Raw genomic sequence first — 27,784 nt, forward strand, 5'->3', positions numbered from 1 at the left:
CCCCATATTTAAAAAGGGAAAAAAGGAAGACCTAAGAAACTGCAGGCCAGTCAGTCTCACCTCTGTGCCCAGCAAGATCATGGAGCAGATCCTCCTGGAAACTACGCTAAGGTACATGGAAAATACGGAGGTGACTGGTGACAGCCAACATGGCTTCACTAATGGCAGTTCGTGCCTGAAAAACATTGTGGCCTTCTAGGATGGGGTTACAGCACTGGTGGATAGGGGAAGAGCAACTGACATCATCTACCTGGACTTGTGTAAAGCATTTGACATTGTCCCACATAATATCCTTGTCTCTAAATTGGAGAGACATGGATTTGATGGGTGGACCACTCGGTGGGTAAGGAATTGGCTGGGTGATTGCACTCAAAAAGTTGTGGTCAACAGCTCAATGTCCAAGTGGAGATCAGTAACGTGTGATGTTCCTCAGGAGTCAGTACTGGGACAGGTGCTGTTTAACATCTTTGTTGGTGACATGGACAGTGGGATTGAGTGTGCACCCTCAGCAAATTTGCTGAGGACACCAAGCTGTGTGGTGTGGTCAACACACTGAAGGGAAGGGATGCTATCCAGAGGGACATGGACAGGCTTGACAGGTGGGCCTGTGAGAACCTTACGAAGTTCAACAAGGCCAAGTACAAGGTCCTGCATCTGGGTCGGGGCAATCCTAAGTACAAATACAGGCTGAGCGGAGAACTGATTGAGAGCATCCCTGCTGAGAAGGACCTGGGGGCGTCGACGGATGAGAAGCTCAACATGAACCAGCAACGTGTACTTGCATCCCAGAAAGCCAATCGTCCCTTGGGCTGCATCAAGAGAGGCCAGCAGGTCAAGGGAGGTGATTCTCCCCCTCTACTCTGCTCTTGCGAGACCCCACCTAGAGTATTGTGTTCAGCTCTGGGGCTCCCAGCACAAGAAGGACATGGACTTATTCAGATGAGTCCAGAGGAGGGCCACAAAGATGACCAACGTGCTGGAACACCTCTCCTATGAAGACTGGCTGAGAGAGCTGGGGTTGTTTAGCCTGCAGAAGAGAAAGCTCTGGGTAGACCTTTTAACACCTTTCCAATACCTAAAGGGCGCCTATAGGAAAGCTGGGTAGGGACTCCTTGTCAGGAAGTGTAGTGATAGGACAAGGAGTAATGGTTTTAAACTAAAAGAGGGGAGATTTAGATTAGATATTAGGAAGAAATTATTTACTCAGAGGGTGGTGAGACACTGGAACTGATTGTCCAGAGAAGCTGTGGATGCCCCATCCCTGGAAGTGTTTAAGGACAGGTTGAATGTAGTTTTGAGCAACCTGATGTAGTGGAAGGTGTCCCTGCCCATGGCAGGGGGGTTGGAAATAGATGATCTTTAAGGTCCCTTCTAACCTAAACCATTCTATTATTCTATGATGCCATGAAAGACGTTCACACCACAGAGCACAACAGTCCTTCTTCTCCTTTGTGCCGCATGACTGGCTTTTCTGTGTTTCAAAGTGAAACAATGCACAGAGATACTCAGGTACACTGAGAAGCAAAAGTAATTGCCCTGAGCAAGGATTCCCAGTGATGCATCTGTAGTGCTTCCAGTACTAGAACCTAGGTTGGTAAGGCACTGACTTAAACCGTGCAGGTATACATGAAGTGGTATGTGCACACACAAAAAAAGCAAGAATCTAGGCCAAATTCTATTGACCTTCAATAAGTCGTGTTGAAAATGATGCACCAAAACAGATGTGATATTGAGTGATTACTGAGTTTATGTATGCTAATATATCTGGAATATCATAGATACATTTTTAATGTTTTATATTTTTAGAATAATAAATATTATATGAGCCTTTTAAAAATATAACATTTGTGACAAATCTTATGAGAAATTTGACGAGGGATTTTTGTTTCTTAATTTTTGTTTTAATTGTATATATACATACTTGAAAAAGTTACTATTTTATTCAGGAAAAGTCTTCGTGCACACGTGCAAAATCATAATTAATATAACTGTTTTCTTTAAAAAACTAGACTCTACTCTCAAAAATAAGCATACACAGCAGGGACATCATTGCATGGGTCTGGCTGCTAGCTATCTGATGTTTCCAGTAAATCAAACTGTGAATTAGCGATCCATGTCACAGCATTTTGCCCTCTCCATGCTTTGGAACCATGCATCTCAGATGAACATTTGTAGTTTTATTTGTCCAACAGAAGACATCATACTACTTGTTAACAGAGGCCATACTGAAGATTTAAAGAGCAATAAATGTCTAAAAGACCAATACAAGAAATTATGAGCTAAGAAGAAGGCATAAGATTCTCCTGAGTACTATCAAATCTCATACTATATTTTTTAATTGTGGATAATTAATACTATTATAAATAATAAAAGGTCATTAGTAATTGTAACTGTTTCAAAATGATTTTACTAGAGCAATCTGTGCTATTTATGATATTCCCTGTATTCAAAAGTCTTCAATTTACAACTGTTAAAAAGGCACATATTTAAAGTAAATGTTTGTGTCTTAAAATAGAAATGTAACATTTTCATTGTGATGTAAGCAAATTTATTCTTGCCTTCTACTCTCCCCCCAAAACTGTGAGCAAGGTAGACCTACGGAAGAATGTTTGTGTCCTGTATAGGACAGAAACAAAATGTTTATGAAAATATTTATTTGATATAAAATTCATATTTAGTGTTTAACATACTGACTAATATATATACAAGTTACGCTAGGGAATAAAACAAAGTTTAGAAGATTCACTGATAATCTGTATTGTGAGAATGACGTATTTTATACTCTGGGAAAATCTGGTGCCTGAGGCCAGCTCATTCTGCAGATTTTCCAAACTAGAGCATATTGTAAGCAAAGATTCCTTAGAACAATAATTTTTACTTACTTTACCATATAAATTTATTATTACTTCCAAAAAATAGTTTCATTTCACAAAAAGAATTTTTTGGTACAATGCATTTGGCTGGAAAGTTATATAGTGTAATCTACCTTGAGTTGAAGCCAACTATAAAAACTTTAACATTTCTTGCATCTGAATTTAGTACCTGTTAACTTCTTGTAAGATGCCTATTACTGATACTAGTGGTAATGATGATACTAATATGTGAGCACCCTGAGAGACTTTGCTATTCTGGACATAATCTGAGTTGTAAAGTTTGCAATTATTCAGATCTAAAAATTGATAAAAGACAAAAGATCATTGATTCACTTATAAATAAAGATTGATAAAGTATTGTGTTTAATATAATAATGTAACAAGTAGGAAGGTAATGAGCACAGACTGAGTATGAACATGGGGAGGTGAAAGAAAGCTTAGGCTCCACAGTTGCGTCATTGTTCTTCAGTCCCAACCTGTAATGCCAATCCTAGCATGACACAGAAAACAAATATTAGGCTTACTGGGCTACAGCATCAGCTAATGACATTTTATATATATATATATATATATTTTTTTTTTTTTCAGAAAGGCATACTGGGAAATAGCTGATTAGGAAAAATGAAAAGACTTGTATAACTGCTAATGCAGTTTCAAGGTCTGTGTAAATATCAAATATAATTTTCATTTGCAAATTAACTTCAATTTACATTTTTTTTCAGTTACTTAAGAATTCAAGGCTATTCAGCATCTCCATTAACCCTGTTTGTAACTTAATAAGGCTGTGTGCCTGCATAAATACAGGGTAAATTCTGTATTAAGAATTTACAGGCACATACAGTTCACTAATGTTTGTTATAACTATTAACTTTTTGTTTTTTTCCTCATGTATTGGTTATTATTTCTCTGTTGGGGTTTATTCCTCATTTTGCATTTATGCCTTTATTTTCTCCTGTTAGTCTACAGCATTTGGTAGTTGACTGCAGTAAATTTCACCTTAATGATGTTTGCACTTTCATTTTAATTTATCAGCATCATCTTGAAATATACTTCTGTCCTCTAAAGAGCTTGCAGTCCTCCCACAGGTCTGTGTCATTAAAAATATTTATGCATAGTTCCTATTTCACTGTCTTAAGATACAGCAAAAATATTTAACATTACCAGGCCTAGAAAAAAACCCTCTAGGATGTAATCTGAAATGGCTTACAGAGGCTGGTAACTGTTCTTTTCCCAACTAAATACACCATACATTTAGAAAACACAGTGAGTCATTTTACCCTAGTTTGTAATAGCAAGTGAAACCCTTCATAAAGCAAAATCCATTTTGCCTGAATTTTCCCTTCCCTTCCCTTCCTTCCCTTCCCTTCCTTCCCTTCCCTTCCCTTCCCTTCCCTTCCCTTCCCTTCCCTTCCCTTCCCTTCCCTTCCCTTCCCTTCCCTTCCCTCCTTCCCTTCCCTTCCCTTCCCTTCCCTTCCTTCCCCTTCCCTTCCCTTCCCTCCCTTCCCTTCCCTTCCCTTCCCTTCCCTTCCTTCCCTTCCCTTCCCTTCCCTTCCCTTCCCTTCCCTTCCCTTCCCTTCCCTTCCCTTCCCTTCCCTTCCCTTCCCTTCCCTTCCCTTCCTTCCTTCCCTTCCCTTCCCCCTTCCCCTTCCCTTCCCCCTTCCCCTTCCCCTTCCCCCCTTCCCCCTTCCCCCTTCCCCCTTCCCCCTTCCCCCTTCCCCCTTCCCCCTTCCCCCTTCCCCCTTCCCTTCCCCCTTCCCCTTCCCCTTCCCCTTCCCCTTCCCCTTCCCCTTTTCCCTTCCCCTTCCCATTTTCCCTTCCCCTTCCTATCTTCCCTTTCCCCTTTTCCCTTCCCTTTTCCCTTCCCCTTTTCCCTTCCCCGTTCCTTTCTTTTACTTTCCTTATCCTTTTTTCTTTTTGTTTTCTTCAGAGTTTAAAGGTAACAGGCTTTGTTACAACTTCCGAGATGTCCCTGTTCTTTTCCACATCACTTGCTTTACACTGGGGACCTGATTTCTGTTGTTTTCTTTTACTTCTTGTGTATGTATGTATACATACTTTCCATCAACGTCTTTTATATCCTTTCATAGTTGTAATTCACCAAGTGCGATAGGCTTTCTTATTGTATCCTCACAGCTTCCTATTATTTTATGTTTTTATTCATTTACTTCTTTTAAAGTTTCTCTCTGGATATCTTACGAATGTGTCAGGATCTTTAATAGTCTCTTGGCATGATTTTATATTTTTCTTTTGTGTTAGGATTGTCTGTTATTATGTACTTAATATAACCTCTTCACTTACTGCCAGATCTCCTGCAAATCATCGTAACCCTTCTTTTTGGACGTTTCGTGTTGCTGTGGTTTTTTTGTGTCTTTTGTCTTCATATTCACCACTGATGTCCCCTTTCTTTACCCATCCATAATAATAATATTCACCCAAATTGCCTTAATCCTTCATATTAATGCCTTAATAATTAATGCCTTAATAATTTCTTCAATGAAAAACTAACCTTCCTTGATTGTTAGATGGTAATGTGCAGAACTCAGAAGCACGGTTTAGTGGTGGACTTGTCAGTATTAGATTAAAGGTTGGACTAAAGGATCTGAGAGGTCTTTTCCAGACTGAATGATTCTATGATTCTATGTCTTGCTATTCTGCTCTTTCACATGATTTCCAGATAAATTAAGTCCTGACAGTGGAAGGGAGGAAGGGAGGGAAGGAGGGAGGAAGGAAGGAAGGGAGGAAAGAAGGAAGGAAGGAAGGAAGGAAGGAAGGAAGGAAGGAAGGAAGGAAGGAAGGAAGGAAGGAAGGAAGGAAGGAAGGAAGGAAGGAAGGAAGGAAGGAAGGAAGGAAGGAAGGAAGGAAGGAAGGAAGGAAGGAAGGAAGGAAGGAAGGAAGGAAGGAAGGAAGGAAGGAAGGAAGGAAGGAAGGAAGGAAGGAAAGGAAGGGAGAGAAGGAGGGAGGGAGGGATGGAGGGAGGGAGGGAGAAAGGAAGGAAGGAAGGAAGGAAGGAAGGAAGGAAGGAAGGAAGGAAGGAAGGAAGGAAGGAAGGAAGGAAGGAAGGAAGGAAGGAAGGAAGGAAGGAAGGAAGGAAGGAAGGAAGGAAGGAAGGAAGGAAGGGTAGAATGCCTTGCTTTTCTAGTTTAACATTCAGTAATAAATATTAATGACATCACTCCTCTTTTATTTTCTTCTTTTAAGAATACCAGTTATATAAATATAAAATGAATAGATATATAGTAAGAAATCCATCTTTCATATTTTCTTAATTGATTTAACGTAAATAAATATATATAGGCCATATATTTGATACAGTACATCCGCCTTCCTTTTCTGACTATTTGATTCAATACTTACCCAATCATATAATTTATCCAACCAAATTTCTTTGTTAGTAATTATGACACCTATTTTTTTGGTATGCTAGGGCATCAGGTACCTTCCCTAGAATCTCCTCTCCTGTCTGCAGACATTTTAGGTTTTTAGCTGATTGACATGTTATTCTCTCCATAGGCACATTACTTCTAACTCTGGTTTCTTTGAGGGTTAGTCTCAGATTTCATTTGTTTGCCTCTGGATCTTTTTAATGGAAAATATATATTCTCTTGATCTACTCAGACATAAAAATCAATTGGTTTCCAGTCTGGACACTATTTTTGTCATGAATTATGAGTCATTAAAATTTAAATCTAAGTGTCATATTTCAGCATGCAGCTAAAGAAAAATTAGAGATCAGAAATACAGGATATATTGCTAAGTATTGCATAGCCCGCTGTGTAAACTGAACCAAGCAACTGAAACAACCAGGTACATTTCTACATTTTCCTGTAGCAGTAAGAGGCATTCAAAAAAAAAAAAGGTAAGAGTAATAGGTATGCTGCTTTAATTTAGAGTTGCATTAATTTTTAAACTAGCACATCATTGAAATCACAAGCCTTATTTCTGTGTATTGAATCTTTGTAGAACAGGATAGCAAAGTGTGCTGTTCACTTCACAGTTTTGAGGACTCTCTGCAGAGATGGAACTGTGGCATTCCAATGTATGTCTATAAATGTCTAATGCACAGAATACAGTAAAAAAAATAATAATTTCATGAACACTTACCAAAGCTAGAGTTCAATGTTTATCAGAATTTTCAGTATCGTTCAGCTAGCCAGTTTAAATTCAGCAACAGGTTTGAAGAAGTTGGTAGCAGATTCATTTGTAATTCAAAATAAATAAAATAATACTCTGTGCAGGGTTAGCCTTTGCTGCTGTGATAATCATGTCTCATTTTTCTCCCACAGGTGCTGAACTCTGCTTTACATGTGTAATTCCCTCAACATTGTAATACTTCCTTACTTCCATTTTATTAAGGAAATTCCTCTTTATTATAATTACTCCTTCTTCGGAAAAACAAGACAAAACAACAAAAACAGAAATGTTCCTGCATTTTAGAATCTCAAAATCCGCTAAATTATATAGAGTTGGAAAGCTTTGTTACAAAGTTGTTAGCTTCAGTTGAAGGACTTTTTTTTTGAAAGACAAGGTGTCAGCTACCAAACAAATCAAGCCATACTGCAACAGTCTATTAGTCACCTTGCCTCTAACTTCATTTAGGACATACAGGGCAGTTCTTGCTCAGCAAACATGGTTGATGGTAAAAGTTTATCCTCTGACATAAAAAATAATGGGGAAAAGCAGCAGTGAAGCAGTGAAATATATCCACACAAAGATGCTAGAACCTATGTTATATGCTTCACAGATGAGAGAAAATGTACTATGGGGTAGGTATTTTTCTGCTGATTCAAGTATACCATCCAACAGTAAAAGTATGAGTACAGAAAAGGCAGATTGAGAGATATTAAGGTTACAGTTGTAGTGATTTTACCCTGCTGGAGAGCTGTGCTCCATCCACCAGACCCGCTCTCTCACTTCCCCTCCTCAAAGAGAAAGGGAGAGAAAATAAGGGTTGAGATAAGGACAAGGGAGATCATTCAACAATTATCATCACGGGCAAAAAAAAACAACTTAAAATTGGAAAATTAATGTAATTTATTACACTATTACTAACAATCTAGAGAAGTGAGAAACTAAAAACAAACTAAAAACACCTTCTCCACTCACTGTCTTCTACCTCCACACTGAGCGGCACAGGGGAGTGGGGAATGGGGCTGCAGTCAGTCCCTGACGCTTCATCTTGGCTACTCCTTCACAGTCCCTCTCTGCCCCTGCTCCAATGTGGGGTCCCTCCCACGGGATGCCGTCCTTCCCAAACTGAGCCTGTGTGGGCTTCCCACAGGCAGCAGCTCTTCAAGAACTGCTCCAGTATGGTTCCATACCACGGGGTCCATCCGTCAGAAGCAAGTTGCTCCAGCACGGGTCCCCCACGGGTGGCAGCTCCCCCCAGACCCCCTGCTCCTGCGTGGGCTCCTCTCCACGGGCTGCAGCTCCGGCCCGGGGCCTGCTCCTGCGGGGGCTCTCCATGGGCCGCAGCCTCCTCCAGGCCACATCCACCTGCTCCACCTGGGGCTCTTCCACGGGCTGCAGTGTGGAGATTTGCTCCATGTGGGACCCATGGGCTGCAGGGGGACAGCCTGCTCCACCAGGGGCCTCTCCACAGGCCACAGGTGAACTTCTGCTGCATGCCTGGAGCACCTTCTGCCCTCCTTCTGCACTGACCTTGGTGTCTGTTTCTCACTCCTTTCTGTCCCAGCTGCTGTTTTGCAGCAGTTTTTTTTTTATTGTTGTTGTTTGTTTGTTTTCTTTCTCTTAAATCTGCTTTCACAGAGGCACAAAGAACATCACTTATTGGCTTGACTCTAGCCAGTGGCACGTCCCTTTGGATCTGGATGAAACTGGCCCTTATCTAACATGGGGCAGTTTCTGGGCCTTTCTCACAGAGACCCACCCCTGCAGCCCCCCGCTACCAAAACCTTGCTACTAAATTCAGTACAGTGATTTACATAGAAATATCCCCAAAGTTTACTTAGCCCAGAAAGAAGAGTGGGTTTAACCAAGATATATAAATATCTTCATTAATGAGCTCTTTAATAAAGGGAATAAAAAGTCCAATAAGAATCCTGATTGGCTGGAAAATGAAACCAGGCAAAAATTACATTAAAAGTATGGCTCACATCTTAAGAATGATTAACACCTATGTAAGCATTAGATAGCTGCTGCCAGGTGAAATAGTAGATTCTGTATTTGCTGAAGTCTTAAATAATGACTTGGCAGCTTTGGCTAGTCTTATCACAAGCCTTAGATGAAGGCAGAATATTTTTATAACATAAACTGAGAAGTTCTGAAGTTCAGCCCACAAAATGTCTTACAGATGCAAAACTTTGGCTCTTAATCCTGATATATCTCAGTTATGATGATTTTTTTAGGGGATGTCGTTGTGGGAGTCTATTACAGACCGCCTGGCCAGGACGATAGCGCCGATAAATTATTCTTTACAGAACTAAGAGAGGCCTCGAGATTAACTCCCCTTGTCCTTATGGGGGACTTCAACTTGCCAGACGTTAACTGGGAGTGCCACACGGCTGACACGAGCAAGTCCAGGAGGTTCATGAAGCACCTAGATGATAACTTCTTGGTGCAGGTGCTAACGGAGCCAACTAGGAAAGGTGCCCTCCTAGACCTGTTGCTAGAAAACAGAGAGGGTCTTGTGGGAGATGTGGTGATTGGTGGCCGCCTTGGTCATAGCAACCATGAAGTGGTTGAGTTCAAAATTTACAGTGACAGAAGGAAAAGTGCCACCAAAACCTCATCCCTAGATATGGGGAAAGCGGACTTCAGGCTGCTCAGGGAACTAGTCAGCAAGGTCCCCTGGGAAACTGCTCTTGAAGGCCTCGATGTCCACCAGTGCTGGTCATTCTTTAAACGATGCCTCCTAGAAGCACAAGATCAAGCAATTCCTAAATATCGCAAGTCAGGCAGGCGGGGCAGGAGGCCGGCGTGGCTGACCAGGAACATTCTAATGGAGATTAGGCGGAAACAGAGAGTGTTTCGCTACTGGAAGGAGGGCCAGGTGTCATGGAAAGAATACAGGGATGCTGTTCGTGTTTGTAGGGAGAAAATTCGTGTGGCCAAAGCACACCTAGAGTTGAAGCTGGCTGTGTCTGTGAGAGAAAATAAAAAGGGCTTTTTCAGATATGTGAATGGAAAAAGGAGAACTAAAGAATACATAGGGCCGCTCCTTGATAGGGAAGGTCTCCTCACAGACAATGACATAGGCAAAGCAGAGACGCTTAACGCCTTCTTCGCCTCTGTCTTCAATGCCGATGATGGGCTTCGGGACCCAGGGTGCCCTGAGCTAGAGGACTGGGACGGTGGGGATGACAAACTCCCAACCGACCCTGAACGTGTGCGGGATTTGCTACTCCACCTGGATCCCTACAAGTCCATGGGTCCGGATGGGATTCATCCCCGGGTGCTGAAAGAGCTGGCGGACGTCATCGCGGAACCTCTCTCAATTATTTTTCAACGATCCTGGGAATTTGGAGAGGTCCCGGTAGACTGGAAGCTGGCAAATGTTGTGCCGATTTACAAGAAGGGTCAGAAAGAAGACCCTAGCAATTACAGGCCTGTCAGTCTCACGTCAGTGCCTGGTAAAATCATGGAGAAGATGGTTCTCGAACTTATTGAGGTGCACCTGGGGGACAAAGCAGTCATTGGTCCCAGCCAGCATGGGTTTGTGAAGGGCAGGTCCTGCCTAACTAACCTGATTTCCTTTTATGATAAGATCACCCGTATGATGGACCAAGGGAAACCAGCTGATGTGATTTTTTTGGACTTCAGCAAGGCTTTTGACACGGTTTCCCATAGGATCCTACTGGACAAAATGTCCACCATACAGCTAAATAAAAACATCATACGATGGGTGAGCAATTGGCTAACGGGCAGGGCCCAAAGGGTTATGGTAAATGGGGCTGCGTCAGGCTGGCGGGCGGTCACCAGTGGGGTCCCTCAAGGCTCCATTTTAGGGCCGGTACTTTTCAATATTTTTATAAATGATCTGGATGTAGGAATAGAAGGTATTTTGAGCAAGTTTGCTGATGACACCAAACTTGGAGGAGTTGTGGACTCGAATGAGGGTGGAAAGGCCTTGCAGAGGGATCTGGATAGGTTGGAGAGCTGGGCGATCACCAACCGCATGAAGTTCAATAAGAGCAAGTGCCGGGTCCTGCACCTGGGACGGGGAAACCCTGGCTGCACGTACAGACTGGGCGATGAGACGCTAGAGAGCAGCCTAGAAGAGAGGGATCTGGGGGTCGTGGTAGACAGCAAGTTGAATATGAGCCAGCAGTGTGCCCTGGCGGCCAGGAGGGCCAACCGTGTCCTGGGGTGCATCAAGCACGGCATCGCTAGTAGGTCAAGGGAGGTGATTGTCCAGCTCTACTCTGCGCTGGTGCGGCCTCACCTCGAGTACTGTGTGCAGTTCTGGGCACCACAGTATAAAAAGGACATGAAACTGTTGGAGAGTGTACAGAGGAGGGCTACGAAGATGGTGAAAGGCCTGGAGGGGAAGACGTACGAGGAACGGCTGAGGTCACTGGGCCTGTTCAGCCTGGAGAAGAGGAGGCTGAGGGGAGACCTCATCACAGTCTACAACTTCCTCATAAGGGGGTGTCGAGAGGCAGGAGACCTTTTCTCCATTAACACCAGTGACAGGACCCGCGGGAACGGGGTTAAGCTGAGGCAGGGGAAATTTAGGCTTGACATCAGGAGGGGGTTCTTCACAGAGAGGGTGGTTGCACACTGGAACAGGCTCCCCAGGGAAGTGGTCACTGCACCGAGCCTGTCTGAACTTAAGAAGAGATTGGACTGTGCACTTAGTCACATGGTCTGAACTTTTGGGTAGACCTGTGCGGTATCAAGAGTTGGACTTGATGATCCTTATGTGTCCCTTCCAACTCAGGATATTCTATGATTCTATGATTCTATGATTTCTTTGTTTTGCATGCCATGCAAAAATCTCTTACTGACACGTCTGGAATTGTAATGTCTTTTATAATATCCATCATATCCTTGAAGGTGTGTAAAAAAATATGTGCTGCTGTGTCAGATCAGTAATACACCAAGACTAATATTTTATATCTGATAATAAGCAATAACAGATAATTCAGAAGGAGTGTCAGAAAATGTGATTATCCAGAAAGAAATTCATCCCTTCATATATCAAAGGTTCCAGTAAGTATGGACTGTTAGCTTCTCAAATGGAACCCTTCAAGCAAGCCTTTACGTTATACAGCCTTTGATAAATTCTCTTTATATAATTTTTTTATCCATTTTTCAATCTATTTATAATTTTGCTATCTACAACATCATGTCAATGACTTCCACAACTCAATTATGTATGCTACAGGAAAGTGCTACCTTTTGTTTTAAAACTTATCTTATAAATCATTGAGAATCCTTATTTATTCTAGTATCAGAAAAGATAAATAAACATTCCTTATTTACCTGACATATAATATTAAATATTTCGCGAATGGCTTTCTTATCCTTTCTCACTCAAGTTTTAAAAGCTTTAGCCTATTTTATCTCTCTTTATATAGATTGTTTTTCATATCCATTTTCATCTTTTTTCCGATTTCTGTACTGTTTCCATTTTTACTATACCTTTCTTCACAAAGGATATCAGAGCATTAACATTGTTCAGGAAGTAGGTCACCGGGAAATTACATTTATCTCTCAAATGTTGACATTTTAAAGTTATTCTTAGATGAATTTACCCTCAGGTTTCAAACTAATGAAAATTTAGCTATTCCATTTTGAAACACCTACAAACTTTTAACCTTAAAAATAGTTTAAAGTTGCTGGGATAAAAACATTTATAGAAATTGACACAATTATTTGAACAGGCTAAAAAAAAAAAAAGGCCTTTTTGTTTGTTTGTTCGTTTTCTTTTCAAAGCTCTAGTTTACTGCATTTTGGTGGGGTTTTTGTTTGTTTGTTTGTTTGTTTCACTTGCATGACCTACTGTATGCAGAAAAAGTAAACTGACATGAGTGACTTATTTTCTTTTTTACTGACTGTTATGTTTTGACCAGGAAGCTGTGTGACTGGTTACCTGTGCATTAGATAGCACGTAATTACTAAATCTGCTCTGACACTGTGTTGATCCTTAATAAAAAGAAATTGTTATCTTAGGTTCATAAGCTATAGGCTGTTTAATGGTTTACTTTATTTGCACCCATTCCTAAAATGATTTTCATAGGCAAAACAATGGACAAGCATAAAAAAAGGAAGCAACATCTGAAGCTCTGAGTAGCCCATAGGCCCCGTATAAGCAACGCTTTATCTTATTGTCCGGATTTATTCATGGAGGCACAGGGTTTCATTTACATATCTGAATTCCACTTTTGAATGTTGTGGCCTGAGACATAAAAGTTGGAATGATGAATGCATACAGTTTACGCAATGTACTGATTTTTACCTGGAATCTATGAGCCAGAGTGATTTGGATCTTTTGTCCTGAGGCCTTTTGCTTACTTTGCAGAATAAGGCAAATATAGATCATGATGGGGACACAGAACACATGGGAGGGAAGTGTGAAACCTATATGAATGACAGATTAAATAAATTTGATAATTACATGGTTTTTGTTGTTTTTTGTTTGTTTAATTTTTTTGCCTTTTTAAAGCTTTATGTTCTCCTTTGCTTTATGTGTAATACTCCTTCCCCCACTATATAGCCCAGGAATCCTAAAATGGGGCTTGTTTCAGCCTTACTTGTGAGATATGCCAGTTCAGTCACTGATGTCAAGACAGCAGCAGTCTCCCTCACTACTCCCGTTAATTGTCATCCTTAGACAATAGTAAATGACCACACCAAAACAAGTGCAGTATTCTGCCTGAGTAAGCAAAGTGAAAGCGTTCCCTGTTAAATTATCAAGCAATCTTCCTATCTCTATATATATTTTTCTCCAGAAACCGCTGAGTTTGAGACTCCAAAATATTTTTTGTGCTTGCTTTTATTACAGATTATGGTTCTTAAGAAATCATTAGTAAAACACCCTAGATCTGGACTATCATTTATCTGGTTCCTACAAAAAATAAATAAATAAATAAATAAAGTTACAGATAAGCAATTCTAGAAGCACTCAGGGCTGCTTCATCCAAGGAGGGTTTAAAGGGGCCATGGATGTACAGAGACAGCAGTGATTAAATCTTTGCACAAGTGGGATGGTAGAAAAACCTGAATACTTTCCTACTGGGTAAGGAGTCTTGACAGTTCTTTCAGTTTGTTTCTCAGTGCTGGTAAGACTTTGGGAAATGGATCCAAATGGATCCTGTTGAGTAGAATGTACCAAGAAAGTCTGTCAGGTGTATAACTGCTCATTTGCAAACTGCTTTTGGATAGTTCTTTGACTTCAGATGAAAATAACTTCATACGTATTAATTAGCACCATCATCGTCATAAAACCATGCATATTCAGATAAGGCTTGTTCGTTTTTGCACTATTCATGAACATAGGAAAGGTAAGAAATTAGGAGTGATTTCAGAAATCTTACTCACTTCAAGAAAAGTGCATTTTACTACAACAACATACATACATACAGTATGTAGTGCATACTACTACTACAACAACAACAACAACAACCACAACAACAAGGTTAATTTTCTTCTGTATCACTTCCTGGTGCAATTCCTTTGTTAGTATAAAAATGCCTGGGCCAACAGGTGGGGATGAACTGGAAATAGGAGTGGGAACTTAATTTTCAAAAGCAGGATCACTTCGTGTCCATGTAAAGTGTTCATTTGTAGCATAATGAACCTACCTAACTCTGTGACCAGGTTCGACTCCATATGTGAACCATGTACACACTGTAATCTAACAAGCAGCTGTCTCACTGTGGTGGTTTCACACAGAGCATAGCTGCCCGTCAATCATCACTCTCTCACTTCCCCTCCTCCTCCTCAAGAAAAAAAAAAAAAAAAAAAAAAAGTTTGGGGAGAAAATGTGATGAAAAAAGGTTCAAGGGCTAAGGCCAGGGAGATTTCTCACCAATTACCTTCATGGGCAAAACAGGTTCAGCATAGGGAGATTAATATAATTTACTGTCTATTACTAACAGACTAAAGCAGTGAGAAACTAAAATTTAACTAAAAACACCTTCTTCCTCTTTCATCCTCTCTACCTCCTTTGATCAGCACAAGGGAATAGGGAATAGGGGGTTGCAGTCAGTGCATAATGCTTCATCTCTGCTACTCTGCTACTGCTAAAATGCCATTTTACATTGGTTGTATCTAGATTTCTACAGGAAAACATGATAATTTAACTAAAACCAGATACAGACTAATGGTCTAGATGATCCAATACTTCAATTTACTATGAAAAATTCTAAGTGTCCCTTACATCTTAGCAAAGTCAAATAGCATATATTTTGAAGTTCCCAAGAATACACTGTCGGTAAGAGAGACGTGAGTTATTTTGCTTTAGAAAGTGTAATTGCATCTTATTTGAAATTTCTCTTTGCGAACTGAGAAAATATTTTTTTATGAACATGCCAGTGGTGGGACAAATGTTAAAACTGCACAGATTTTCTTAGAAGTGCATTCCTACCCAGAGAGAACAGATCTGAAAACTTTAGATTTTTTTCCTTTTGTCAAGGCAGAAGTGAAGTACATTTTCTCTACAATAGTTGAGACTCCCTGCTATGCTCTCAAACACCTTAACATTAATGCACATCTTCATGATAACAAATAATAAGGTAGTTGCGTAATTATATGCTCTTTGAAAAAAAGATGTGATCCTAATTCAGACTACTGCTATAGCTCTCTGAATGAGAGCACTAAGCCTACGCTTTATGACAACTAATGCCTTCTATTAGAAATACCAAATAGTAATCACTTTCCAGTATACTTACCAAAATGTATGGGTTCATTCAAAACTAATGATCATTTCAAATTCAATTAGTCTAATACTCTTGCATAATCTTTTTGTAATAAGCAAGCTCCAAACATGTAGGAAGAGAAATTGTCAGTTTGGTTTTCAAAAATAGCTAAATTAAACCATAACTGAGAATAGAAGATATAATTTAATGTATTCCTAGGACAGTGTGAAATATATATTTGTACTGGGTCTGCTTGGGATGGAGTTAACTTTCCCTGCAGCAGCCCATACAGTGCTGTGTCCTGCAGCACCAGTTCTGGGAGGGAGGTTCTACCACTTTTTCTATACAGTTTAACTAGTCTTTTAAAAGCTGTTTTAACAATTTAGATTAGAGTATGTGCTGGAATTGAGGACAACAACATCAAAGCAGCCTAGAGAATCATTCCAGTTTTTTACACACTGAGTATAAACTATTCGATTTAAAATGAACAATAGCAAAATAAGAGACTGAAAAATTGTAAGTGTCCTAAACACTAGAAAACTCCTATTTGTTCAGAAACTCTCTGAATGTTTAACTCTGAACTTCTATATCCTGGAAAAATTATCTAATAATGAAATTGCTACTTCTTTCACCAATGAGTATCTCAAACCCTAACTTTTAATTTAGATAAAACGGAATGTTTCATTAGATCTCATTTCAGTTTTTTGTTCTGTTGAGAAAAAAAAAAAAAAAAGTTAAGAAAATAGTTTCCTTAAACTATTAATTTTCTGTCAGTTTCACTTCCAAAATGATTAAAAAAATAAATAACTCAATCATCTTCCTTCAAATTATGAAATGTCAGAGTCAGGCCTTGACACCAGACAGAAAAAGACTGAAAGGTATCTATGCAGTTTTTCCCAGTATTTAATGAAAATGTCCTGTCAAGATTTTCTTAGATAAAGTACTTGGAATAACTGAAATAGCATAATGACTGATTGGAAGATTATGGAACGTTAGCACTTCATGAAGAATTCCTAGCCATTTCGTGTGGATAACCCTGGACTATCAATTTTAAATATATTCTTGTTCACTGTTTTTCCTATAAAGAGAAATTATTCTGTTATACAATTAGATGTGCAGAAGGAGAATAGTTTTGTTGTTGTTGTTTTAAAGCAGTAGGTATAATAGTCATGTAAAGCAACAAAATGTTTAAGAAATGATTCTATAATACTACTATCCAGATCAACCAATATGTTTTTAGTAATTTTACCAATCATGCGCTATTTGCTTTACAGAATAAAAAAAAAAAATCAAGAGTCTGGTTTTAGTTTTAGAGCTATACTCCTTTGTACAGTTTATAAATTAAGATGTCATGAACTAAACCTATATTCTAAAAGCTATATTCTAAAAAAAAAAGCTATATTCTAAGGGGATATAAAATATAACCACTGTAAATCTAATTAACAAATTGTTGTTAATTAAGGTTTCCAAATCTATTTTTCCCAGCATATGGGGGGGATAATTTTACATAGCTGGATACGTCAATCTAATTTGAGGAATATAAATGACAAGCTAAAGAAAAAAAGAATGTACTCTCAATCTGCTTCTCTACATGAGAAATTATTAAACTAGCATTGTAATTTTTTGTTTTGTAAATAGATAATATGAGAATTTCCATTTATAAAGTAATCTTATATCATTTCAGTATAGCCGAAGCCTTTTCCAAAAAAAAAAAAAGTCATTGTTTGAAGCTCATGACTGAATACATAAAATGCATTCAAATATAATCAAATGCACATTTAGCTATTCAGATGGTTCATATTGTCGATATGTCATTGGTGTTACTAATTATTATTACAATTTGTTTTAATTTTTTTTTAGCTGACAGTTAGTTCAAAAGATTTCAGTTTAACAGACTGAGAAAACAATGGCAATTCAGTAATATTCTAATACAGGTAATTAACTATGTAGGTGGCAGTATGAATTAACTCAAATTATGAAAGGCTATTCAGTAAAGCTGAAATTCAGTGTATAGAATTCTACTATGCACTGAAATAATAAAGAATATATTTTATACACATCACTTGTAGATATTGAGATTTGTGTTCAAAACAGTGTAGACCTAATTTGCCATATTTTCTTAAAAAAAAAAAAATTGAAATAATGTAGTTTATTGAGTTTATGTTTTGGTTGATTTTTTGTTTTAATTAAAAAATGAGAAAACAAGGCTCTACTGACTTTAATAGGGCTAGCCAATTGCTTGTTATCAAATGCATCTACCTATTTTGTATATCTCTCATAATGCTTTGTAAACCAGTTAGGAACTTAAGATTTCCCTGGAGAGCATCAATGTTATTTATGGTTTTGTTTACCTCCTCTTCTTTGTGAACTGTTGATATATTTAAACCAATACAACACACAAGGATTTTTGATATTCACATCTCTTCAGAGAAGCATGATGTTGGTGCCGTAAAACTACTAGGCCAGAAAACCACAGAATGCATCAGTTACTGCATTATTTATTTATTATTTTTTTTCCCAACGAAGTGAGTCTGATCTTGAAAGAGTTTGTATACTGCTATTTCTTCTCCTTGTATTATGCAATGCAGTTACACTGAGATCAGGAATTGCAGAAGCCAGCCTAGCAAAAATATTCTTACTACTTCAAAGTCAACAGACAAATAGAAATTAGCTACAAATAGAAGATAGCATATATACAACTAAAATAAAAACAAAAGGTGGTCTGGCTACCCGGGGTGTTGTATCTCAGATCAGGATGAAAATGTAGACATCTGTAGACTCATTTTCATGAGTGCAATACTGACAATATCCCCACCGTATTTTAAAATGAGACTACGTATATAGTTCTCCATGCAGAAACTCCTCCAGAGAGAACTGTGACCAACAGGTGTAAACCTAGTGACTTTCCCCAGCTCTGTGCTGAAAAGACACCATTCACCTTCTGACATCCTGTAATTCCCTGACGGTTCCACCAATCCTTACCATCACAACAGCCCTTTCCAATCTGTCTTAAAATATACGTTTTTAATACAGTAATGGTTAGAATGGATAGACCAGCAAACAATGAGGTGAACAAGTCTACAGTGCCTTTTATATTGACATTCCACTCTTGGAATATATTTTGAAATTATTGTACATATGCAATTTGCATATCAATATACATCATATATATCAGTATGTGCAACAGTAACAACTGTCTCCCCTCTCCCCCTTTTTTAGCTTTAAGAAAGCCTGATGTATTGAGAAAGGCAAAAGTCACAAAAGTTATACTTCCACATTTTCCTTCTCTTGTTTTTTACCAAATTAAAACCGTAGTGTGTAGCTTACCATATTGTAGGTGGTTCAGAACCTTCTACTTCCAAATAATCATATTTTTCTTCCATTTGGAAATCTGTAAATATGAGTGAGATAGTATCCCCAGGCTCTGCCACAATTGTCCACGTGCAATCTGCATTATTATGATACTCATTAGGAAAGTTGGGGCTCGAGATGATACCACTGGATCCTCTCATAGTTCCTCCACAAGCGTCCTCAGCTGTGAAAAATGAACAAACAAACAAAAACTTAAATGCTTAAATGTCATTAAAATCACCCTTCTTGTTGAGAAAAGAATGTTGCTATCTTTTAGATGACCAATTATTTCATTTTTTTAACAAGTTATACTTGAAATACAAGTTATACTTGAAACTTCAAAGTTAGTGTTAACAAGTAATTCCTTCAGATTTTAATTACTTCAAAATTATTTTAGTCAGCACATATTTTTATAACCTTATTATTTTATTAGCATTGTTCCACTCATTTTACAATATCATGCAAAAATTTAATGAGTTCTTTTGCTTTAACCAAAAATGTTGTCACAAAACAAATTGAGTTTAACCCCTATTACACACAGTCTGACACATGACGTGCAGCAGCCACATCATACTGAAAGAAGCATGAGAATTCTATCCAATTTACGCTACTTGTATGATCATAATTGTATTTTTGTGACCCTTTAGAGATGATTAAGTATTTTTCTTCAATAATCTTTTCCAACTCTCAAACAGCTGATCAGTTTTCAAAACAAAGCCAGTCCTGGAAGATTTCCCAAATGTCAGATGCAAGACAATTTCACAATTTCACGATAAAAATGTTTACATCAGAGTAATTTCATTTTTTTTAATCGATCATTTCTTTTAAATGCAACCATTGAAATACTTTTTTATTTTTTCTTTTCAAAATAAGTTTCCATTTTCTAATGTACAATCTTACGTTGAAAAAACTAGGTAAATATTGGAGATTTACAATATCAGTTCATCAACAGAATATCTGACAATAAATATCTGACATCAACAGAACTAATTCCACGAAAAAACAATTCTCACACAGTGACTCACAGATTTCATTCTTTACTAAGGTAAGAGAAAATGACTGAATTGTTGTGTATCTTCTAGTTTACAGGTATAATATGCCTAATAATTCAAAAATTGTTTTTGAGGATATCATGTCAAAAACATTTATGTGAGTTAATAAAATTGATCACGAATGTGGTGCTTTTAGATAAGTTATATGGAAAAACCTTTTTACGAGATGGAAATACCATATCCCATTTTTTATCTCACTTATACACTTTATTAGCCAAATGTCTGAAGCATATCTGAAAAGCAATTCTTGCTTCTGCTTAATTAGAATATTAACATGAATAAAATGTTCCCTAAAACCTGAAATAAACAGCCAATATTGCTGAAAAAAGATAAGGATTTTTTTTTTTTTCAAAGAGTATAGCATCACAGAACAAAAGCTATAAAGAATTCTAACTGATACAGTGGCTCGATCCTAAGAGGAAGAAAATTCTAAATAAATGTAACAGACCTCTTAATTATATTAATTTTTAGGAGTTTAAAACAACAGGCTTTGTCCCTTAAAAGTTCTGCTAGATTATTATGTAAACGCATAGACCACCTAAAGTAAAAACACTTCTTGGGTTTAATCTTATGAATTAACCAGTGCATTAGGCATGAAATAAGTAAACAAAACTGAGGAACCTCATCACATTACATGATCAGGTCCTTTACTGTGAAAGGAATAAAACAATATATGAAAGGTAATAATGAAGTTTGGGTTTTATGCACTGAGGAGCATCAGGAGAATAATTTTTAATTATTAGTTCTCAAAAGGAAAATTTCCATTAAAACAATGTGGAAAATACTTGCTAAATGACTTTGAAGGACCTTTATAGATACATTAAATATTGATTTAAATGTTTTATCATCTGCTGGTTTGAAAAAGTTCTTAAAGATAAATTTTCATAGCTAAATGAATTAAGCTTATGTAATCTGGGAAGACAAATAGTAATATGTGGAATAATTTTTCAATACATATAACAGGTTCAAAGCAGAAGATTAGGAGTATCATGCAACACTAGAGACTTTAGAATAGCTTTCCCTCAGACTCAAAAAGATAAGTGCTTTTGAAAAATGCTGTACTACAGAACTCATTATTTTTGCTTTTCACAAATGAGGTATGGAGAAACCTAGCCTAGCTCCCAGTAATATAAAAGCTGTTCATTAGAAATGTTGCTATGCTATACTAATAGTTAAGAGAATAAATAGAGTTAGTGTGTTTAAAAATAGAGGCTGTGTCAATGAACAAGTCTGCTATTTCTGAGCTCAGAAATCTCTGCTTAGAGATTTTTGCCAAAATGTAATTTTGTCACCATCAACAAAATGGCCTTGAGAAAACATCACATATTTTGGTCTGATTTGTGTAGCAAAGTGACTAAAGTGATACTAATATTTAAATGTTCTTAATGTAACTAAAAGCATACTATATATCTTCTTGGCCTTTGTAATGCAAGTATTAGCCCAATAACCAACAGAATTATTTTTCTGTGTTCCTTTATCACTTCACCTACAGTGCAATTTATATATATTTTTGGTTGATTGGTTGGTTAGTTGGCTAGCTGGTTGTTTTTTGTTTGTTTGTTTGTTTTTGTTTTGTTTTGGCTCTAGTTTGTAGTCAGATCCTCAAAGGCATCATGTCTGGGAAAGGGTTAAATAACATCAATCCCCATGAAAATATTTGGTACCTTAGACTGTGAAGTCACTGGAAAAGGTAATAGGCCTTCAGGAAGGCTGAGAAACACTGAAGTCAACAGGAGTTGACTTCAGAGTGCATAAAACACTTACAAATAAAATAAATTTAATAACTGTTTCTGTAGAGTCTTCTTTTAGCAGCTGTATCTCTATACTCGATATTCTATATTTCTATCATATTCTAACAGCATAATTGTTTAGATGTCAGCTCTGACATAACAAATAAAAGAATAACTAGTAAGAGAGAAAATATTTATGAAGACTAACCTGTATCAGTAGGTGACAAGTTTAATAACAATATATGAACAAGGGAGAAAGAGGGGAAAGATAATCTTTGCAGTAATTTCTGTACTCAGAATCCATATTTCTCTATTTCTCGACCTTGCCACAACTTTCTGAACTACCTCTGTCAAACCACTGAGGTGCAAATTCTCAAAGATACTTAAGTATCTACCATTACAATCACTGCAATCAAAATGTAATATCTAAACAGCAGTTAAGCACCTAAATGCCTTAAAAGAACCGCATATTAGTTCTTTTAATTTCCAGTTATTAAACATGGAGGAGAATAGGAGTGATTTAAAAGAGTGATGAAAAGACAATACCTGGGTAAGACTTGGTACAATCTGAAATTATGCAGTTCCAAATACACAGCAAATATAGATGGCATTTAAAGAAAAAGTACTCTTTTAAAATACCTACTCTCTATCTTCAAAAAGCAAATTAAATTTATTTTATCACATATTCAGAAAAATTATCTAACTGTCAAACTTGCAAATGTGATACAAAGGCATAAATGCAAAAAGTATGCACACTGCCAAGATGTCCTTTTTGCAAACATACTTCTCTGATCTTAACCATATGCTGGAAGGGGAAGATTTTTCAAAGTGATACGCAAGTGGGGACTTGGCTTAGAAAAGCTTTTTGAGGTATTAAGAATTCAAATGAAGATCTGTATTTGAATATGCATGAAGGTTCATAAGGAGAGGGAGTATCTCTGCTATTATGATGTGAGTGATGATTATGAGAGTATAAAGGTTTAGAAGGGTTTTCTTCAGCTTTTTCTGGGCATACACAGGTTTCTAATTTTATACAAAAGTACATGCTATTTTTTATTTTCTTATTAAATGCCATGAAAAAGAAGAAAGATTTGTGTAATTTCTGGTAAAAATTAATTTCATAAAATTTTGTTTTCTAAACAAATGACCATCTTCCTTGTTTGCTGTTCATTGTTCCTTTTTTCATATTGAATTTTGAAAATATATTCCTCTAGTTAGTCCTCTCTTATTTAAACTTTATTTTCTGCTTATTCATGTAGGTTTTGGTGCTATTCACAATAAAATTACATGAACATTGAACTGTAATTTTCAAGAAGACAGATGATCAAAGACAAGCAACACTATGCGTGATTTATAGACCATGCAAATTCACTGATTGCAGTGAGAGTTCAATGAGATTGCATTTTTAATCAAATTTTAATTTGGCACACAATGCATCCTGTCATCTGATCTATGTAGATATTTATAGCGCATTGAGCAGTTGAACTTAAGTGTATAACTCAACTTCACGGAGTAATTGACATCTGTTATCTAGTCTTAAAAATACTGTAAGAAACAGTGTAGCAGCTTGCCTAGTTAAAACAATGATTTTATAGCAGCTAATAAAAATTATGAGCAGAGACACTTCAGAAGGAATTCATCAAGAAAAGCTGAGATGACCTGTAGCAATTATTCTGTACTGTGATCTTAGCCACACACACTCTATGGAATTCACTACTCACTTAGTGTAGTTCAGGTACAACTCCAGATGTAGTGTGGTCTGCTCGTCTAAATTTTAGAAAGTCTTATGTCAGGCAAATTGGATGAGCAGCCTAAAGTAATCAGCATTCTACTATCCCCTTTTAATCATGTAACAGTCATATTAATTAGTTCTTTTAGATATACACATTAATAACTACCTTGTCTGAAGATCACAAAATATCTTTACATTAAAAGCAATCAATTCTTTGAGAAACTCCAAAGATTTTGCAAATAATTAGTATGGGCGGACAGGTAACACTAACTATGTATCTTATCGATATGTATAAGTACCTTAAAGGAGGCTGCAAAGACAATGGAGCCAGGCTCTTTTCAGTGGAGCCCAGTGCCAGGACAAGAGGTAATGGGAACAAACTAGAACACAAGAGGTTCTGGAAGCACTTCTCCAAAGCACATGATGGAGGGAGGACTGAAATAGATTGCCCAGAGACATTGTGGTCTCCCTCCTTGGAGACCTACAAAAGCCACATGGACGCAGTCATGGGCAGCTTGTTCTAGGTGTTCCTGCTTACGCAGGGGGTCTCTAGACCCTCTCTAGATGTGAGATGGTCTCTAGAAGTCCTTTCCAACCTTAACCATTCTGTAATTCTGTTTTCAAATATGTTATTATTATTATTTTTGTAAGATTAAGACTAAGATTAATATGTCAAATTCTACTGTAATATTAAAACTCACCACAGCTACTATTCACAGTGTTATTAGCATAAAATATTTCTGATCTTTTAAAGGAAAATTATCAGAATGAAGAAAGAGAAACCTGAGGATACAGAACTTATGTAACCTGCTACATGAAAAACAGTCAGTTTTAAAGTCTGCTATATAGTTATCTATGAAATTTGCAAATAAATTCAGTAATAAATTACATAGATCGACACAAAAATATTTGTAAGGAGCTCCATAGGCAATGTCATTTTCTAGCAGATTTCTCTCTGTTAAAGAATACTACTTTGCACACACTATCTTTCCCTGTAAATTATGTTCAGAATAGTCTTAGGGTGTTCAGAAATGTAAATGAAATAATTACTAAACATCCTTCAACTGAAAATCTTTAAGGATAGGTTTGATGAAGATTTGTCATTAATGACTTACATAAAATTGATCCTTCTTTTGAAGAAAGGGACATAAAACATCTCTTAAGGACATGGAAGATTCGTTTGCTTTGGCTTAGTGCTGTGACTTGTAAAACTCACAGGGATTTTAGATCCCAAATAAACCCAGGAATGATTATAAAATGACATGATTCACATCCTCAAATCCTTCATTTTGCACTTCTATGTTCAATATAACTGTAAAAATTTATACAGATTTGACAGCCAGAAAAAAAATAAAATAAAAAAAAATCAAATAATAGCTTCTGTAGCTAAAAAGGTGAGGAAGCTCAGGAGCTTAAACTGTGCTCTTGCAGAAGTTAAATGGAATAAATTGCCTCCTAACTTGCCTCTTCTGAGACAAAACCACAAAAATAAGTGATGCTATTGAGAAAACACTACCAACACCAGCACAATTGTCTGCTCAGACACAGCTGGGCAAGGGCGGCAGCTGCTTTAGATGAGTGACAGCACTGGAGAGCCATAAGGGGGAACAGTTGACACAATGAAAAGGACAGATAATAAGCTACATCCCTTTGGGCGGCCCCTGGAAGAACCCATGCTGGAGCAAAGGAGAAGAGTGGGAAACAAGGATCGGGGAAAAAAGGAAACCAGCAGACGCTAACACCTCATGCACACCCCCATCCTCCTCACCAGAGGTTCTGAGTGTGAGATGGGGCAGTAGCAAGGCAAGAGTGGAGACTGGAAAGGGACAGGAGGAGTCTGTAGTGATGTTGAAGCAGGCAAAGGGGGAGGAAAGGTGTTCTCCATAAGGGATTAAGGTTTTGTATCCTTTTGTTTTGCAACACCTGAATAAATAATTAAAGAATTATTTTAATGGTTAATAGATTGCATTTCAGTGAGATTATCAGAATCAGGGCTGTTTGCCTACAGTAGTACATCCTGTTGTGAGTGTTCTTCATCTGAGTAACACTGTGCTGAAGAGTTTCCAATTGGACAAGCATACATTTTCTAGTAACATGGCAGAATGATCACAGTGACAAAGATGATTATGCTAATGTGTAAAATAGGAATGTGACCATTACCTAAAAATGTAAAGCAGTACTTGTTTTACTTATCTGATGGCAATGTACTGTGCAAAACATATTTGTTTCTGTTCTGATAAAATGAGGTGGGAAGGAAGGCTGTTGGACTCATTCTGGTTTCAGCACCTAGTGCCATTAACATCAGCTGAGGGGAGGAAGAGATGGCTCTCCCCTTGGCACCCACTGGCAGTGGTAAGTACCCTCTTGGATGAGGAGTGCAGTGGGCAGGATGTGAAAGACCCACCTAGAAAGGAGCCTTCATGAAAGCTGATGAAGATAGTGATCTAGGAATGAGCAGCACACATCCACACCACAGCATGGAAAATAGAAACTTTCCTGTGTTCTGAGATGTTTGTTGCAATCTAAGAAAATGCAAAACATTGCTGAAATCAGAGCAAGATGAAGGGAAGGTTGAGAGGTTAATTTAAGAGAGAAGAGAGAAGGTTAATTTAAAATTAAGTTGACAGGTACCTCTTAGAAAATAATCTCATTTCTCAAAAATCTCTGGATACATAATAGAATTATTTGACAAAACAGTATGATGGACGCATTTTAACCTTGAATAAGTTGTCACCTGACAAACAACTCTTAAATCTCAAGAGCTGTTCTTATACAACTTCTCTCAAAAAGGGAGCAAATCTTAAAGCATCAATAGCACATACCTGAGAGATATGCAAAAGAAAAGAAATATATATATACTTAGACAAAGAAAGACACACACCTTTAGAAAATGTTGTTATCTTGGGTCCAGATCATGCCTTTCCTTAAGAGACACGTAAACTGGCAACAATCACTTTCTACTTCCTTTGGATTTAGAGAAAATAATAAAATCTGAAGTCTCTCCTTAAAGTTAATATGAGGATCTGTTCACAGAAAGTATCTCCTTTTCCGTAGTGGCTTACCGGAGAAACCTAGTACAACTATGTTCATACGTGCATACATTTTGGTGAACTGAGTCCAAGACTCTGAAAAGATGGTAGAATGTATCTTCTTTTTGTATATGGTAACTTGCCAGTCGTAAGACATTTAAGAATAATGTCTTATTCACATCCAAAATTTGGATGTGTCAAGACCTGAGTAGTAGGTACAGTATCTTTTTTTTTTTTATTCTAATCTACAATCAAATCCTTAATGTGGGATCAAATCCTTATTGTGGGACCAAATTCTTACTTAATTCCATGACACTGAAATTTGTGAGTTGGAAGATTTATTTGCAGACTTATTTCTTTGTAGAAACTGACATAGCATGCTCAAGCAATTGAATAACAATTCCAAACACATTACTATTCTTTCTTTTTCTGAAACACCAAGATCCAGACTAATAATGTTTAGACTATTAGGATTTCTATCAAGCTAACAGAAAATTCTTGGCTTTAGTTAGATCCAAGGTGTGCTTCTTCTTTACCCGTAAACAATATTTCAAGTTTCCAAAGTGTTTATACCTTTAAGATACTACTGTAAATGATGTTTATTATACTTACAATAATATAAACTTCTAAAGATCTCTATTTGAGGAGCTGAATCAAACAGAAAATACGTTTATATGTATAGTAAAGAAAATATATATTTAAAGTTTCAAAAATTTTGCGTTGGTTGGGTGGAACATCCGATCTTGGACTACATAGATGAAGGCTATGGAAAAGATAGGGTTAGATATTTCCATGGTGCGCAGGAAAAGGACAAGAGACAAATTGCAACGGGATATTCCATTTAGATATGAGGAAAAAAATGTCACTATTACAGAGTTTAACCACAGTACTGGGTTACCCTTAGAGACGTGGAACTTTCATCCTTAGAGATTTTCAAAACTGAACTGCACAAAGCCCCAGTCAGACATTTCTGTCTTTAGCTTTGAGAGGTGTGTTGGATTTGGTAACATCCAGGGTCCCAAAATAAGTTGTCATACCATTTTTATGATAGCTTATAGATCAACAACAACAGCTTACAGATCAACAATCATAGCTTAACAACAACAACAACAAAATTGAAAAAATAAGCAAAGAAAAAATGTGTGTTGTCTGAATTATTATTATTATTACTGTTATTATTATTTATAATACTGCAT

At 37.4% G+C, this 27,784-nt stretch overlaps 1 protein-coding gene across 6 annotated transcripts in view; it reads right to left on the bottom strand.

Annotated features, from left to right (window-relative positions):
• The window catches only part of CSMD3 (CUB and Sushi multiple domains 3), a 703,323-nt gene that overhangs the window by 485,767 nt on the left and 189,772 nt on the right, over positions 1-27,784 (bottom strand). For 5 of the 6 annotated variants that reach the window (XM_080578052.1, XM_080578051.1, XM_080578050.1 and 2 more), the window contains exon 5: positions 19,022-19,229. The exons of the other annotated variant lie outside the window; for it this stretch is intronic. In XM_080578052.1, the coding sequence (XP_080434178.1) occupies positions 19,022-19,229 (208 nt within the window). The remainder of the gene's footprint in view (positions 1-19,021; positions 19,230-27,784) is intronic. 6 annotated transcript variants of the gene reach the window in all.

This window comes from Anser brachyrhynchus, assembly GCF_964034855.1.
Source record: "Anser brachyrhynchus genome assembly, chromosome: 2".
In the NCBI taxonomy this organism is placed as follows: Eukaryota; Metazoa; Chordata; class Aves; order Anseriformes; family Anatidae; genus Anser; species Anser brachyrhynchus.